General features: G+C 36.8%; 1 protein-coding gene across 1 annotated transcript; it reads left to right on the top strand.

Moving 5' to 3' along the window:
- The first annotated feature begins 570 nt into the window (after positions 1-570).
- On the top strand, positions 571-4,400 carry sox7 (SRY-box transcription factor 7). Its single transcript, XM_060866589.1, has 2 exons — positions 571-1,377; positions 2,515-4,400. Exons 1-2 carry the CDS (start codon positions 1,146-1,148, stop codon positions 3,477-3,479), a joined length of 1,197 nt encoding a protein of 398 aa, XP_060722572.1. The 5' UTR covers positions 571-1,145; the 3' UTR covers positions 3,480-4,400.
- Positions 4,401-17,322: the final 12,922 nt, after the last annotated feature.

Here is a 17,322-nt window from a genome sequence, read left to right as displayed (position 1 = left end):
TGATTTTCCAGCTTTAATGTTGCATTATCAATGTGTGGGAAAAAATGTCTCTAATACCCCAAGACCCCCAAATCCCCCCAAATGGTTCAATGGTTTAATTGAAAACCATGTTCTCCTTATAATGATTTAAGAGGATGTGAAGGGGTGTTGGAGGTATGTCTATAAAATGACAAACAAACATTCCAGACCAGAAGGCAGGGTTTTTTTGTTTTTTTTTAACAACCCAAATTGTATGTTTTTTCCCAGCTACAGGATTCACTTGTTCTGAAATAATTGTTTAATCTGTTATTATTATTAGACTTTCTAACTGCCCACAATATTTGTATCAGAAAGAAAGGAAAACTATTTCCTATTCCACCTTTTGGTTGTGCAAAGCTTACATGCTCAAAAAAAAAATAAATAAAATACTTAACTTCTTGGCACTGTGTGTATCTGTACTATGATTTAGATTTAAAGGGGTTTTAAGGGACAGAACCGAAAACGCACGTGTCTAACTAGGCTTGTGCTTTCTAGTACAAAGCTATAGTTTAGTACATGTTGACGACTTCTTTTTTTTCCTAAACAGATCTTCAATCCATGATAGAACCCTTTCATGGTATAACACGTGTTTAGATGTTTGTTCAGATTCAGTTATTTATAAAGAATTGTTGGCAACTGGAACTCCAAATATCACGTGGTGTCTGTCATTAAAGCTCAAACAACCATAGTAAAGTGTCACGACAACACAAGCAGAAACTCATTTTGGAGTAAATGGGTGTTGAGGTTGTTTCCTCCGTCCTTTTTTTCCCGCACGTCTCAAGTTGCAATCAAGGAGGAGCTGCGTGTCCTGCGGGGCCTGTGTTGGAACCTGCAGCTCACATATAAAGCGCTTCTCCATGCACAAGGACAGTGAATCACTGCTTTCGAGGAGGAGTCCAACCGAGCTCATAGTTCTCACCCAAGCCGATACAGACTAGCTCATCATTCACGACAGTTAAGGACAGATACACACACGGACACACAATCAGGTCTAACTGGGGCTTTTTTCCCCCCCAAAACAACAAAAAACACACGTGAGCGCAAGCCAAAGAAAGTTTCAGAGAGAGTTTGAGACGAATTAGCGCAGGTAAAGTTCTGACATTTGGGTGAGAGACAGGATTGCGCACATGGCTGCCCTGATTAGCGCCTACTCGTCATGGCCGGAGAGCTTCGAGTGCGCATCCACAGATGGAGAGACAGCCGACGGCCGCACGAGCCACCGAGCAGCGGCGGATAAAACCCCCGAGCCCCGCATCCGCAGACCCATGAACGCCTTCATGGTGTGGGCTAAAGATGAGCGCAAAAGACTGGCTGTGCAAAACCCGGACCTTCACAACGCAGAGCTCAGCAAAATGCTGGGTAAGATTTATAATAGATTTCTTAAAAATGTATTAAAATAATAATTAATAATTGTTACTAAAATTATTATTATTATTATTATTATTATTATTATTATTATTATTATTTAGGTTTTTATCCTCATCTAGAAATTTCTTACACTGACATTATGACATGCTAAAAGTTTTAACGTGTCCCGATACTGGCCTTATTTTTATTTTTATATTTAATTTTTTCTTATTTATTAACACAGTTGTCATTAGTATTATTCCAGTTCTTTAACGATACATAAATCTGTAATAAATTGAAGTCCGTTCTAGTCGGAATTGCGAAGATTTTGTTCTTCAAATACAATTAAAAAAAGTTGAAGAAGGGAAACTTGGTATGTTGTACAAAACCTGTTTATTTCACTATATATAATGAAACCGAGCCTCGTTCATTTAAACAATTTGATCAGTGTTACTGATACAGATAATATAGATGTGTGGAAGTTTACGGCGGGGAAATATCAGCTTAAATCAGAGAATCTTAAATGTATTATTATTATTATTATTATTATTATTATTATTATTATTATTATTATTATTATTTAATGGTATTTATATTTTTGCATCTGACTGTTTTAATTCGTAATTCTATTAATAAACGTCGCTAGAAAAAAAAATCTTTGTAGTCGCATTAGTATAAATTTCTGGCAAAAGCAAAAGCTTTTCTGGCAACAACAATTGCATTTACTATGAAGTCTGTAACTGATCAAAAAAAAAAAAAAAACAATAAACAAAAGAAAACCTAATAGAGTTTACTTCTAGGAACAATATTACCATGACTAACACTAGTAAGAATATTGTTTTATTTGAATAGTAAGATACATAGCAATATTTCATACTTAAAGAAAAATGATCATCTTTCCTTTTAGTGATTTTCATGGTATTTGGATATTTTTTTTTAGATGAAATATTAAACTTGACTGGATGGTTGACTGGTTTATGGGAAAACGAACTACATTGTCTTTGGAAAAGCAATAAAAAATATTTTTTTTAAATGTTAACATATAATGTGAAATATAGTTTGTTTGAATTCTATTCTGATAATACTAATGGAATTTTGTATTTTTTTTTTGAGTGAAATAACATTTATACTTTTTCTGGGTTGCGATAGGTAAGTCGTGGAAGGCTCTGACTCCCTTGCAGAAGAGGCCGTATGTGGAGGAGGCAGAGAGGTTGCGGGTGCAGCATATGCAGGACTACCCTAACTACAAGTATCGTCCTCGTAGGAAGAAGCAGCTGAAGCGAATCTGTAAACGTGTTGAGCCAGGCTTCCTTCTGCCTGGCATTGGCCCTGACCAGAGCTCTCTGTCAGACCCACGAGGATGCTGTCACCCTCTGGACAAAGAAGAAGAGAGTACTGTTGGTGGGAGCAATGGATTCTCTTCATCCAGCGCAACTTTGCCTGGTGTCAGGGTCTTCAGGGACCCTGCAAACTCCAGCAGCAATTTTGACACGTATCCCTATGGGCTTCCCACTCCACCTGAGATGTCACCTCTCGATGTAGTAGATCATGAGCATCCATCCTACTACTCATCTTCCAGCTCTGGCCCAGCCACCAGCTCCTGCTCATCTTCTGCCTCAGGCTCAGAGGAGCAGCGTCCCACCCCAGCTCACATGGGCAGCCCTCCTCCTTACCATCCCGAGTACTCTCATCAGTCCTCTCTTCACTGTGGTAGCACACACATGAATCACATCCCCATGTCACACCAATGTAGTGGAACCACCCTTATCCCCACTCCTTCACTGTCCTACTACAGCACTTTGTTCCCTCAAGTTCCAGTGCACCATGGCCTCCAGGGCCACTTAGGACAACTCTCGCCCCCACCTGAGCAGGGTCACTTGGAGACTTTGGACCAGCTGAGCCAGGCTGAACTGCTGGGTGAGGTGGACCGAGATGAGTTTGACCAGTACCTGAACTCCACCAACTATCACACCGAACAGGGCAGCATGACCGTTACAGGACACATCCAGGTAACACCAGCATCTACTTGCCCCAGCAGCAGCACAGAAACCAGTCTCATCTCTGTACTGGCCGATGCAACGGCTGCCTACTACAACAATTACAGCATTTCTTAGAATGAAACAAACCAATAGACAATAATTTAAAAGTCAATTAAGACAAAGCCCATGGACTTTAAATGGGTCAGTAATGTGATTGGTAGGTGAACGAAGGAGGAGTGATGTAGAGAGGAAAGGAGACGCTGCAAGAAGTCAATGGACACCTCAGGGAAGCATAGATAAATTCTCTAATGTTCATTCTTATATTTGTTTCCAAAAAAGAGAGAGGATGATAATAAATTGACCGGACTAACTTAGTTCTACTGAAACGTTCTCAGTCTTTGCCAGAGATGCTTGTATATTTGCTCTACAGCTTATTTATGTATCTAAATGTTTTGCATTAATCCATATTGTATTGCTGTTTTTTCCCTTCTAATAATTATATCTTTAATTCAAACCTCATCTTTTGTTTTACCTCAAGACACTATATTTAAATGAGACTAGATTCTTCCGCAATTTTTTTTCCATCCAATTTGGTGTTTCATGAAGGAAATTCTGTAGTCTCCCTTCTCTACCCACATCCATATGAATATATACTATACTCATAAATTGTTACCAAGAAAATAATAATAATGAATATTATTGTATGCGGATTTAGGTTTGTGGCATTAATTTAATTTGAATAAAATACCAAATTTCTAATTTGATATCTCCGCAGATATCAGTGTGATATCTAAGATTGTAGCTCATAAAAAAGCTGGTGTATATTAAAGATTGGGATGTTTGTAAGGTTGTTATGAAGGACCGGGCATTAGCATTTTTCTTTCCTTGCATTGTGTATGTCGAAGTAAACCCAGCACATTGACAATGTTTATTGTTTTGAACGACCTGAAAAATAATGCTTTGTAGATGCTCTTGCGTTTTGTGAAATGTTATAATGAATGTTCTGAGAAGCCAGACAAAACAGGCTCCAGTGAATAAAAACAACATTTAAACACAGGTATAACAAAGACTCTTGTTTTGGTTGTTCTAGGTAGACCAGTCTTCATTATCACTGCTGTGTGCTCTGTATTGCTTTCCTCTTGTATATTCAATTTAAAATCAGTTAATTGTGTGTATGAATTTTACAGTAGTTTAGAAGCAATTCACTCCTGACACAAATCACTAAAATAGGTATTTGTTGCCAAAATCAACCGTATTTGTAGCTCTTCTAACAATTTCAGCGTACGTGTGTTTCTGTATGTCTGAGATTGTGCTTGGCTTGGAGCTTTGATGGTATATGCACCCTGGAGCTGATGGTACCCACCATGTGTTCCCAGGCTGGTGTGGCTAACATGCCTCCTGCTGTTTCACTCTTCCACACTTTCAGGAAGATTGGTCTAGAACAGAACAGTCTCGGCTCTCTCTGCCATGCCGCCTCCATTCCACTGGCCTTTTGTTTGCTGTCTTAGTCGGGGTGTCTTTCTTAAGCATAAATTCCCCTTCTACTCCACCCCCCACCCTTTCCCACTCCCCCACCACCCCCACCACCACCACATCGCTCTCTACATACTATCTTGCTGATGCAGACTTTCCTAATCTCCATGAAATAAATAAATTCACCTCAGTCCTGTTGACTGTTTTACACGTTCATCGTTTTTCTTTTTCTCCTTGCCTTTTTTTTTCTCCCAAAAATTCCTCTTCTTTTCGATAAAAGGAATCTGGCGGGGGGAGAGGAGCGGGTGGTGGCGGGTGTTTGACAAATCCTGGAGTCTGGCTTGGTCTTCCTGCGTTTTTTGGGAACGGTTGAGTCGCGTTCCTTGTAAAGAGGATGTAGCAGAGAAGCAGTGTTTCCTGCCTGATAAGAGTAAAGCCTCTCTCCGTCAGGATGTTTGGGCCCTGACTGGTCCATGCATTAAAAGAGCCCATGGCAAGGAAAAGGGAACCTGCTGTTCGTTTTAGCTGGGAGGAAACATGGCTCTCTCTGATTAATATCTTACACTGTGGTGTTTTTTTAGGGTTCTTATTTGACCCTTCTGTGGCCTGGCCATACACTCTGGCCTCAGCACAGATTCTCCTCATTTCTCCTAATCAAAGACGGTCAGGAATATCCACACTTTTCCTCATAATATATGTTTTTGGATCACTTCTGATCATTTTGATTACAGGACATTAAGTAACATTTATCATGTGTCAACATCGGATAATGATTTGAAAGATTGTCATCACACTTGCCTGTAGCTATATGCTTAAAAGGAGATGGTGATTTGGGCAAAGGGTATTTTGGGGCAATTAACCTCAGGCCTGCACCTCTCTCATGGTTTAAAACCCAGACATCTCAAGGGTGTTCACTGCCCCAGGGGGAAGGACATAGTGACATACTTGAAGGCACATATTTTTTTTTATAGTCTAATGACCTGGGACATTTTTTTTTTTTTCAGTACATGTATTTATTTATTTATTTGTTCCTTTTTTTTTTTATCAGTGTTTTAATGTAATAGTTGCTAGGTAATTCACATATACATCTTATATTATTGGTATTCAGTAATTACCATCAATTATTCAGTAAATGATTCAGTAAAAGAAATCTAGGAAATTTATGCAATTTTCTGTTAAAATGACTAAGAATTCTGCCTGCCACTCGTGACCATAGCGCATCAGATATCAAGGAGCCAGCTTAGTTTCAGGAAATGAGGGCAAATGTTCGGCTCATCTGCTTCAGTCTTTGTCAGTCTTGGCTCAATACAACATGGGCCAAGAATACTATTCACAGTGTCACCTTAAGTGTGGCCCCTATTTCCACATCCTTTAAATAGGCTAAAAATAGTAAACAACAGCAACAACAACAACAACAACAATAATAATAATAATAATAATAATAATAATAATAATAATAATGAGAATTTTTAGAATACAAATGATGTACATAATTCCCAAGCAGTTATTGCATTTTGAATGTAATAGAATAAAATAACATCCAGACAAGATAAAATAAGACACTGACTGAGAATGAATGTTTATCTTCACCTGGTTGATCTGCTGAAAGCTGCGCAGGTTGTTTGGATGATGCTTGTGTATTGTAATATAGAGTAGACACTTAGTTGGGACTGAGGTCAGAGAAGACTGTTGGACATTGAGCTTTTTTTTGTGAAGGTGTTTTGTTAAAAGGAATGATTTACACTTACATGTACATGCTTAATGGTGAAGTTTTACCCAAGTTTCATTTTATGATGATATGTTCTCTTGCAGTATATCCCTGTAGTTTATCTGTCCACTCTAAGTTTTAATAAGATTTCTTGTGATTTTAATATAAATGCTGTACTGAAGCACAGGCATACATTTCTTTTGGTTTCAGCTGACCACAAAGCTAAGATGTTTCCCACATCAAAGAGACTGATGGCCTGTCTGTCACTTCCAGACCAGGTCTTGTTTGAGTTCTTGAGGTATTGCTCCACATACTTCAACTTTCATATTTACATTTTGCTCTCAAATTGCATTTCTATAATATTTATATTTATATCCACATATTCATAGTTTAGACTCCTTAAGATCTGCTGCATTTATGTCTGCAGGAAACAGGGTGAGTAAACAAATTTCCCTTTTATAATGACCTCTTCTTGTTTTTTTCTCCATGATTACTCCCTGGATCAGGTCCAGTGTCAGGTCAGAGACTGTCAGGTAGTCTCAACTATTTCCTGTTTCCTGCACAGTGACGTCACATCACCAGGCAAATAAACAAGGTGACCTTTGCAGGTACATGATGCTGTGACAGCCTGTGGGTGGCCCTGGAGAAAACATCTGGCTAAAATATTAAGTATTATCAGGGAAAGGCAAGTATGCATAATGACATCCCTACTGGAGACACTCTGGCTTCTGTGCTGAGCTCCATGCCTGCCTGGGTGTGGAGAAAAGCTGAACGCTAGCATGGGGCCTCATCCGGAAGTGAGTATGAAAAACATCATATAGTGCCGGTATTAAAGGAAGTCTGGAACTTAAAGGAAGTGACTTATTGGAGGTACGTGTCATGAGTGTGGTATCTCTGGATCATTGTATGTACTAGAAATGATGACTGGTGCATGTTACTAACGTTTTTTTGTAATTTTGGGAAATTAAGATTTTTTTTCTGTTGCAAGTAATTTGCAGTGTAACAGCATCAAGCTGTTTCTAAAGGGAAAAAAAACACTCTGAAAAATCTTTATTAATGGGGCATAATCTTCATGATCTTTACTGTTGTGACTTATTTTAGTGACATAGTCTAGTTTCATTTTGATTAGTAGTTCAATATATTACCCATAATGCCATGTGACTTTTTCTTGTTTCATCTTTACCTAACGCTTTAGTCCTTCAGTCTTTTCAGCTCTCTCACCTCATCTGTACGCTTTTCTCAAACAGACGATGTTCTAAAATTGTAAATTTCATGTTAATCAAGGTTATTATTCTCGTACATATTACACTTTTAGATTGACAATTAGCCGCTAATTTTTCACTTTTTCTGCTGCAATTAAATGTAACCTCATCAGAGATCTGCATTGCATTCTGGAAAGAAAGCTCTTGCTTTTTAGGAGCTGACAGTCATATCTCATATTTTATCAGTTAGGTTTGTCAAAATGTCATTGTAACATCTGTAACATCAGTGTGACAGACAACCACTAATTTCTCATGGGATAAATAAAAATGCAGCAAGAACCAACAAATAGGCAACAATGACTATTAATAACATCTTACATTTCAGTATAAACATATTTAATGTGTTTCAGATGGACTTTTCCTGTAAGTTCCATCTTCTTATTTACATCACATGATTCAATATAAATAATCTTATAGACGTTTTTTAGACTTTCCACTAAGACAAATCTTTTCACTCCCCACATTCCATGTTGCTCAACAGTTTGTCTGTTGTGGTCACTTCTCACACTATCATTTTAATCCAACAGGGATAGAAAGCAATAATAACCTGTTTACTGCTCATACTTGGCATTGATTACTGGTGGCTGGGGATCATAAGGCTAACCATTCTCCTGCTCATTGTGCTGGAACAACAGACTCGGCAAGCAGTGCTAGTGCAGGCGTGGAGCATGGCTGGTTGAAGAATGGAGCATATCGAGCCCAGGGCTGTGTGCCATGTGGTAGAGCCAGCACACAGGTACAGATGGGGACCCCTGGAAAACTTGAGGGACGGTGAAGCTGGCCAACGGACACCCACCTGTACCTGCATATGAATACACCAGATGTATAGAGTAGGACACATGTTTTCTGCAGATACCGAAGGGTGCCATTAACTGGGAAAATAATGCTGGTTTTCTTCTGCCAACCCTGGGATCTTCAGTTACCTTTTCAGGAAAAAAAAAGCAATTCCAGCATCAACATTGCACACCTTGTTTTCTCCTGTTTATCTAAATCGGCTTGAGATGCATACCAATTATGGGGATATTCTTATTTGAATTTAACCTCCTTAAAATACATAATAAACATACAGAATAAGAAAATGTAGTTTTTGCAAACAGATTAAAAGTTTGTTTCAGAAATTCTGACACTCTTAATAAAAATAATTATCTCTCAGTTGCTGAAACACATCTTCTCTTCTATGTCAAAATTTTATAGATATTAAAATAATTAGTACCACTGAGGCATACACATGGAAAATGACTAAAAATATTAATGTGCATGTCATAGCAGAGTCAATTCATGTAAACAGCACAAGGTGCAGGTTTGTTTTTGCGCATAACAGGATTTCCCCGGGGTGCCATAACTCTTAACCCCTACATGGAGGAGGATGTTCCTATTGTGCTTCCTAATTGCAATGTGGATCTTTCATTTAGTTTGTGAAAAACTGTAGTCATGTCCTGTTGTCCTGCGGGCAGATGCATTAATGTACCAGAATTGCATAGTGGTTAATATCTGATCTATAGCATAGTCTGATCGTTTTAATCAACCTGCATATCTAATGTGAACTATTACAAATAAGTAAAAATTAGATATTGAAAACATTTTGCAAGGCTGACCAGTGAAACTGCTTCCAGATTCATCACATTTTTATTCATCACATTTATGTTAAGAATTCAGATTGTTTATGGCCTTCACGTACTATGCAAGTAAGTTCCTCTCACGGTTTCTTTCTCATATCATCTCAGGGAGTTTTTCCTTTCCACCATTGCCATCTTGCACAAACATAATATAAACCTGTTTCTCGCCAATTAAATTGAAATCACAAATTTGGATTTAATGCTGAAATGGATCAATTCATTATGATCCTGTTCTTCTTTGTAGATCTTCCAAAACATCAAACTTCAAGGTGCAAGCATCCATATTCACATTTTTTTTGACTCTAACTAAAGTAAAGAAGCATCAATGCCTTGATCCTAGGTGTTTATGTGTGGCAACAGCAGGATCAGCAGTAGCATGCTGACCTTGGCCACTGCACAAAGTAGAAGCACTTCCTCACATGTGTGTAAGCATTTTGTATAGATGTTGTTGATGTCTGGATGTTGTTGATGTCTGTTAGGAATCTCTTCCTGGTGGATGCTCAGGCTCATTTCCTTTAAGACTTCACATCAAATGAGACTCCTGGAAATGAGTCATAATATCCCCAAAAGCCTGACAGCTTGCCATGACAGCATCTTGGCAGGTGCAAAACAGGATGTTAACTTTTTGACGCAAGTTGCGAACTCCATATGTTGTCATATGTTTTGCAAGAATGTAAAGGGTCAGTGCCAGAATATTTAGTGAATGTCTTGAATCAATGAGTCATGAAAATTCATATGCACCTCGAAAATTCACAGAATGGCCACCAAATATGATATCTGAGGATTGTTGAGGATTATTGACGGTTAAGAATTTTGGAGGATAATGTGTAAACCTATTCATGTATGTTTGCTTTAAAGTGCTTGGTTTATGTTATGTAGGCTTGCATGCATTTTATTCTTAAAATAAACTCAGTCCATGAAAATAGGTGGGATTACCTTTGAGAGGCAGGTCATGTAGCTATTCTTGATTATGCAGCCAGGGCATGTGGAAAATGCTTGGGCACAGTAAAACCACTGTTTGTAGGTTAGCTAAATTTGGTCTTTTTAAAGGTAACATTAAAGCTGACAGAGATAAAACATGAATAGGTCTTCCAATGAAATTGATATGCCAGCTGAAGATCAGGTAGTGTGCAATTAATTTGCCTATAGTAACTAGTAACAGTAATAGTTACATAGGTAATTTATTCCTTTTATGCACATAGTTCATTTATTCCTCCGTTTCTTTTGATTCACCATCTGCTGCTGTTGAAGGTCCCACATACAGTAGATACTCTATCGGTTTACACATACAGTTTTTCTCTAGGTCTCATCATTGCTTCAGTTGATAGTCTGAATTTTCTATGCTGTTCCTAGTCACAATGTACCTATAAGGAATTTTTGATCACTTTTTACAATATGGTTTCATAATTAATGCTTATATACTCATGAAATTAGCAGTCCTCAACTATCAACTACTAATTATTATAATTTATATCTATTTATACAGATGTACTCGAAAGTTTGCAGACCCCGATTGTTAAAAATTGCCATTTATTTGGGAAATATGACTGATAATGCAAAATAATTTATTCTTATTTAAGAATAGTGGTTAGGTGAAGTCATTAACTCACAAAATTACATAGTTGTTTGACTCCTTTTAAAACCTAATGATAACTGGAATCACCTAAATAACCCTGATCAAAAGTTTACATATCCTTGAATGTTTGGCAACATTATAAACACACAGGTTGACGCTGAGGTTTAAGTGGTTCTAATAAAGAGAAGTTTCTACACCTGTGACTCATTGCAATTGTAAATTGTGCCTGTGTATAAATAGTCAGTGAGTTTCTCAGCACTTGAGGTGATTCACTGACTTGGCTGGGTACTGCACCATGGGGAAGACAAAAGAACTGTCAGTGGATCTGTGTTATAAGGTTGATGAGGATGAGCGAGTACAGCTGTATCTGTATCCGTACTCGGAGTGGGTGGGGCCTAAGCCGGAAGTAGGCGGGGCTTGTCTTGAAATGGGCGGGGATGTAACCGGTAATAATTAATTTGTAATATTTATAACACTAGCTTACTACCTTTATGTTTTTATGAAATACAGCAAAAACGTGTCAGACACTCAGTGTCTGGTTACTGGTTAGAGACAGCTGAAAGTTTAAAAAAGAAAAAAATCTCCGACAGGCAGAGACGCAATGCGAGTCGCATTCTACCAAGCAAGCACCACGTCTGAACGAACCCACGTTTACCAGAACTCAACTGGTTAGTAAGTACGTATTATTAACGTTACAACCCGAAGTAAAAAGCTGAAGAAACCCTAAACGTTAACGGAAAAGACCCGCGAACCCGAGTGACTGAGGGAGAGACAGAGAGCTGTTCTGTGTGTGACTGTGAGTGAGCAGAGCGAGACACAGCAACACAATACATCTGTATGTGTGTAGGGGAGGGGCGCTGTGACTAGCCTATCACAGAACGCTGACACAATCAGATGCCCAATGATGATTTTCTTTCAATCCGAGCACAGATATTGACTCGTATTACTCGTATAATACTCGTACTCGGCAGAAGTGCTTTATCCGTACCGGATACTCGTTTCAGCCGAGTATCCGGCTCATCTCTAGTAGTTGAACTTTATAAAGCAGTAAAAGGATATAAAAAGAGATCTCAACACTTGAAATTGCCAGTCAGTACTGTTAAAACTCTGATAAAGAGGTGGAAAATAAGAGGTTCTGTTGATATTAAGCCACTGCCAGGTAGACCAAGAAAGATTTTAGCCACTACTGCCAGAAGAATTGATTTTGATGCAAAGAAAAACCTACAAACACCTTTGAGAGAAACACAGGCTGCTCTGGAAAAAGTGGTGGTGGTGGTGGTGGTGTTGTTTCAAGAAGCACAATAAGGAGTTACTTTACACAAATGACCTGCATGGTCGAGGTGTCAGGATAAAGCTGTTACTGCTCCCATGCCACAAAAAGGCCTGTCTTCAGTACACCAGACAGCACATAGACAAGCCTCATAGCTTCTGATAAATAGTACACCATCCCCACTGTAAAGCATGGTGGTGGATCTTATGTTTTGGGGCTGTGTGAGCTCCAGTCTCACAGGGAAGTTAATACAAATTGATGACAAGATGAATGCAGCATGAAAATATTGGCGACAATTTGCATTCTACAGCACAAAAGCTGCGCATGGGATGCTTTTGGATACTTCAACATGACAATGATCCAAAGCACAAGGCAGGGTTGACCTACAGCAGAACAAGATATAGATTGTGGAGGCCATCACAGTCTTCTGACCCCAATATCATTGAGCCACTTTGGGGAGATCTCAAACATGCAGTTTGTGCAAGACAACCAAAATATTTACAGGAACTGGAGTCATTTTTGCCAAGAGGAATGGGCAGCTTTATCACCTGAGAATTAAGGAGCTCATGCACAATTATAACAAAAGACTGCATGCCATTTTTGATGCAAAAAGGGGCAATACACAATATTAAAAACTGAAGGTATGCAAATTTTGAACTTATTTTCTTTTTTATGTTTTGTTTGATTGTGCAATTCTAAGAAATAAAATAAATTTGTTTTGCCTTTTCACTTCTCACGTTAAATGGAATACAAACCTTTGAGCATAACTGTGTGCATGTATGAAGTACGTATGAAGCTCCAGATGTTGAAGGCATGGAAGTGTTTCTTTATTTAGATGAGATGAGATGTAGCCCAACAGAAGTTCACACTTACTGGAACTCGTCCATCAGTAAAACCATTTGTTCAGGGTGGGTTCTAGCTTTCCCATGGCTTCCTGGACATTCCCATTAACAAACAGTATTGATCGTCCTCAGACAAAAACATTTTTATGTACATATGATTTTATACAAAAATATTCAGTTTGTTGTCTATTTCTGTATAAAATTCTCACATACACTTCCACATGTGACCAACCAAATAAGTGTGGCTACAAAAGTGCATTGTTTTAATCATTCACAAAAGGTGTAATTGTATGAGAAGCTTAACATTAATAATAGTTCCTGTTACAGAATTAATTAAGGGTTTAAATGTTTGTCATATACAATGTATATTCATTATAATTTAACATCGGACTACTGTTCATTAATGTTCAGACCAGGCATTAATGCATCATAATACATGTGATTATTTTGAATTCTGTAACAGTAATTCTGTAAAGCTTGTGTACGGATTATTACTTATATATAAATATAATGCATTATGTGGCTATAGCTTTACAGACATTGTCTAGATTAATTTATAGATGCATTCATTCCCTCTGGATACAGCTCATGCATATTTTCTTCTGTTTTGGGTCTGGTCTGTTGTCTTCACCTGAGAAAAAGACTGTCTTGCACACCAAGACTGAGAATCTGTCAGTTCTTTTTGTCACTTTCATCTTGAACACAATGCATCTTTTGCTCTATTCAGTATAGTAAATGCTAGAACCTCTTATTGAAAAAAAAAGAAATAAAGTAAATCTACTTTATTTATTTATTATTTATTTTTACATAATTATCATTAACGTGTGTAACACAGGGATGCCAAGCTTATTTTAGGTAATGATCCACATTTACACATTCCAAAAAACAAATCAAATCCTTTTCTTAAATGTGTTAGTATTTTGCTGATAGATGTAAAATAAATGTTGGGACTGCATACGTATTGTTTCCCGTAGCTGAGAAATTTCTAAATTGGTTCTTTTGTAAACAAATCTGTTTATGGCACGAATATTTTTTGGTTGCAAATAAATAATTATATATTATTAGCCAATATGTTTAGTATCTGAGTTTCTAGCCGTTGCTCTGTTTTGCCCCCTATTGGATTTACTGTTTTTTCTTTTTTTAAAACATTTGTTCAACAGTTTAATTACAGCCCACAAAATATCTAAATTCATTTGGTGAGCTGGATTGTGAGCCAATATCTTACAGATACGTTGATGTGTGACAGACATGGTATAATGTTATTGTGATATATTTTATGTGATATCTATAACTTTCAGAGGAAATATTTTAAACAGTTCCTTTAGGTTAGCTGAGGTATCAAAAATATCTTTACATATACAACAATATGATTCGATTCTATTTTATATAGTTTGACAACCTAGAACAGTAAAAAATGTGTACAATAAATTATTTATTTTTAAACTAAATCTCTGGCTAGCAAAAGAACTGACTAACTAGGTAGACAATTTAGGTTTAGGAAAACATGTTCATTGCATTCACTTAGTCTTAAGTGAAGTAGTTAAAGTTATAATACATTAATATTTCCCATTTTATCATTTTTATCTACACAATAACTGACTGCTGATTAATGAGCTATTATTGTGCTTGCATGTACAATAGAACACTAGCTATTATTTGCTGCATGTCAACAGGCTGATCAGTAGCAGGCTGTTGGAAAGACATTTGTTTCAGTGCTCAATAGGTAATGTAAGTTTATTGTAAGAACAATTATATAAACAGGCAAAAACCACAAACAAACAAACAAAAATACATGTTTAAAACAATTAGCAAAAATGTACCAGCGAGGAAAATAATACATTGTGTATGATGCATTGTATTTGCCATGGAATATTTCAGTTACATGACAGATTAATGATATGACAGAATATCAGTATATCTAATATTTAGCATTTAATGTATTTGCTATTTATTATGATTTATCACAGAAATTTGTACATGTGACAAGACTTGGGTGTTACTTATTGTTTTAACATTTTGGCCATATTAATTAAGAATTATTTTAACTTCCACTGTTAATAGAATTGAATAGAAATTATACAAATATCCCTACTGTTAACCAAGAAGGCAAAAAGGCATAAAAAAATTTCTTTGTGTGCATCAAAAAGCATACATTCACCCTTCAATTATGACTGTAAACCAGCAACCAGTGGGCCAAATGACAAATATAGCTGGAGCTTATTTAGGAACTTCTTAGTAATCTGATGTACTGATGGATTCAGCAGTGGCTAAGCTGGAGAGTCACGTGTGGGGCCTGAGAACTAGGTCTCTTTTTTGAGAAAGTGAAAGAGTGAATAAACTATAAGAAACCCAGTCCAGTTGAGAGCTACAGATTTTTTACTCATCCTTAACTCAATTGGAAGATGCTTTGATGCAGTGCTTTAACCACTCATTTTCCATTTCTATTTATTATTACATTCTTTTGTCAGTATGTCACTTCCTGTTCCTTTGACGCAGACAGTGGCCCTCAAAAATAAAAAAATAAAAATAGTAATAATAAAAATAATCGAATAGAATTTTTGCTTGTTTCTTGATATGTTCCTTATATGACCGATGGCTGTGAAATAAATGTGTCTCTGTTGGACTGATGTATTTTGGCACTTTTCCTCACCTTTCCCAAATTAAAGAGAAAAATGCTAGTAGATTATTTGTCTTGTGCTCAACCCATTATATTAATTCACTGCTTTCTTGCATGCATGTACTTCGACACTATGTTTAACAGCTGTGCTTCATGATTGCAAGCATTTTTGGAGAATCCTGGACTGTGTTCTTTCATGGTCTTCTGGTATGTTCCTTGATACCGTCACTGCAATATTTGAGTCCTTGCGTCAGAACAGGATACTAGAAAGATGACACTCATGTCCGAGCTTGTCATTAGTCATTAGAATTTTTCACATTTGGAAACATGCTCAAATTACAGACAGTGTGTTTCTTATGAATGGGAACAGTGCTAAATGCAGTTATGTAATGGCAACCTCTAAAACCTTGTTGTGTGTGCTAATAAATTCTTAGGTGCAGCAGTGTTACGGTTATGAGGAGCTGCACTAAACATGTCTCCTGTTTATGGAATGGTGTAGGGCTTGTCATGTGTTCAAAGCCTCAGCAGATTTTAATACCATCAGGGTGATTAACTAGGCTTTTAGTTTTATCCTTAATCTCAAGCCCTGATGAGCAGCCAGGCCCTCCCATGTAGCAGCGTCTTTGAACCTGGAGTTTGCTGCAGTTTGCAACAGAACCTACACAAGCCGTTCCAGCTACGAGTCGGTTTCTTTACTTTATTTTTTCTACCATCTGACACCATGTCTGTTGACACAGTGAGTATTTTATTGTGAATCATTTTGTGCATATTGAAAACAATTGTTAACAATTGCAACAAATGTAATTGTAGAGATTGTCAAAATGTGTAAACGCTACTAGAATACCCCTGAGAGGAATCAGGGCAAAATCACATAATCTGGAAGCTTTTTTAGCTTCTGGTTTTGGTTTTTCTAGTATTAAGCAAAATTACACAAACAGTGAAAGCTCTTAGTATCTTGTCCAATTAAATGAGTGGTCCAACACTTAATTATCATTTTTTAACATAATAATAAACTAGAGAAAGTTTATACTTGAAATATTTTTTCAACATATTTTATTTTTAAATATATTTTTGGACAGTTTGTACAGTTTGTCACAATGCTTCTGAAAACTGCCGCAGTTGCTTTTTTTTTTTTTTTCTTTTCTTTTCTTTTTATAATTTCAAACTCAGCAGCCTTTTTTGTTTTTATCTAAAAAGTGGTCTGTTACATAATACAAAACAAATTGATTTATTTAAAATGTCTAAATACCTAATTGCCTAAATGCCCTTTCTTTACATAAAAAATGTCTGTTTTTTTTATGGAAATGTAATGTTTGGAAAAGTTAAATGTCTCAATAAGCTGCTACTGTACAAAGTGAAATGAAAGTGAATGTTTCTTCAGGACTATTGTGCTACATATATACACAAAGCTATATAAATTAAGGATAAAAAAACAAGAAAACAATAATAAGTAGAAGTCATAAATAAAAGATTTATAGGATGCCAAAGACTAGGATGCCAAAGACTACATTTGCATATAGTTTATTAAAAATGTCTTCAAATCCTTTTGCTTATTTCTAATCTGTTTAGTTTTAAGAAAAAGAACGAGATAAAATACAGTACAAGATAATCATA

Source organism: Tachysurus vachellii, chromosome 3 (assembly GCF_030014155.1).
Source record: "Tachysurus vachellii isolate PV-2020 chromosome 3, HZAU_Pvac_v1, whole genome shotgun sequence".
NCBI classification, from domain to species: domain Eukaryota; kingdom Metazoa; phylum Chordata; class Actinopteri; order Siluriformes; family Bagridae; genus Tachysurus; species Tachysurus vachellii.
The sequence above is the reverse complement of the archived record's forward strand: the minus strand, read 5'-3'. Positions and strand labels throughout refer to the sequence as shown.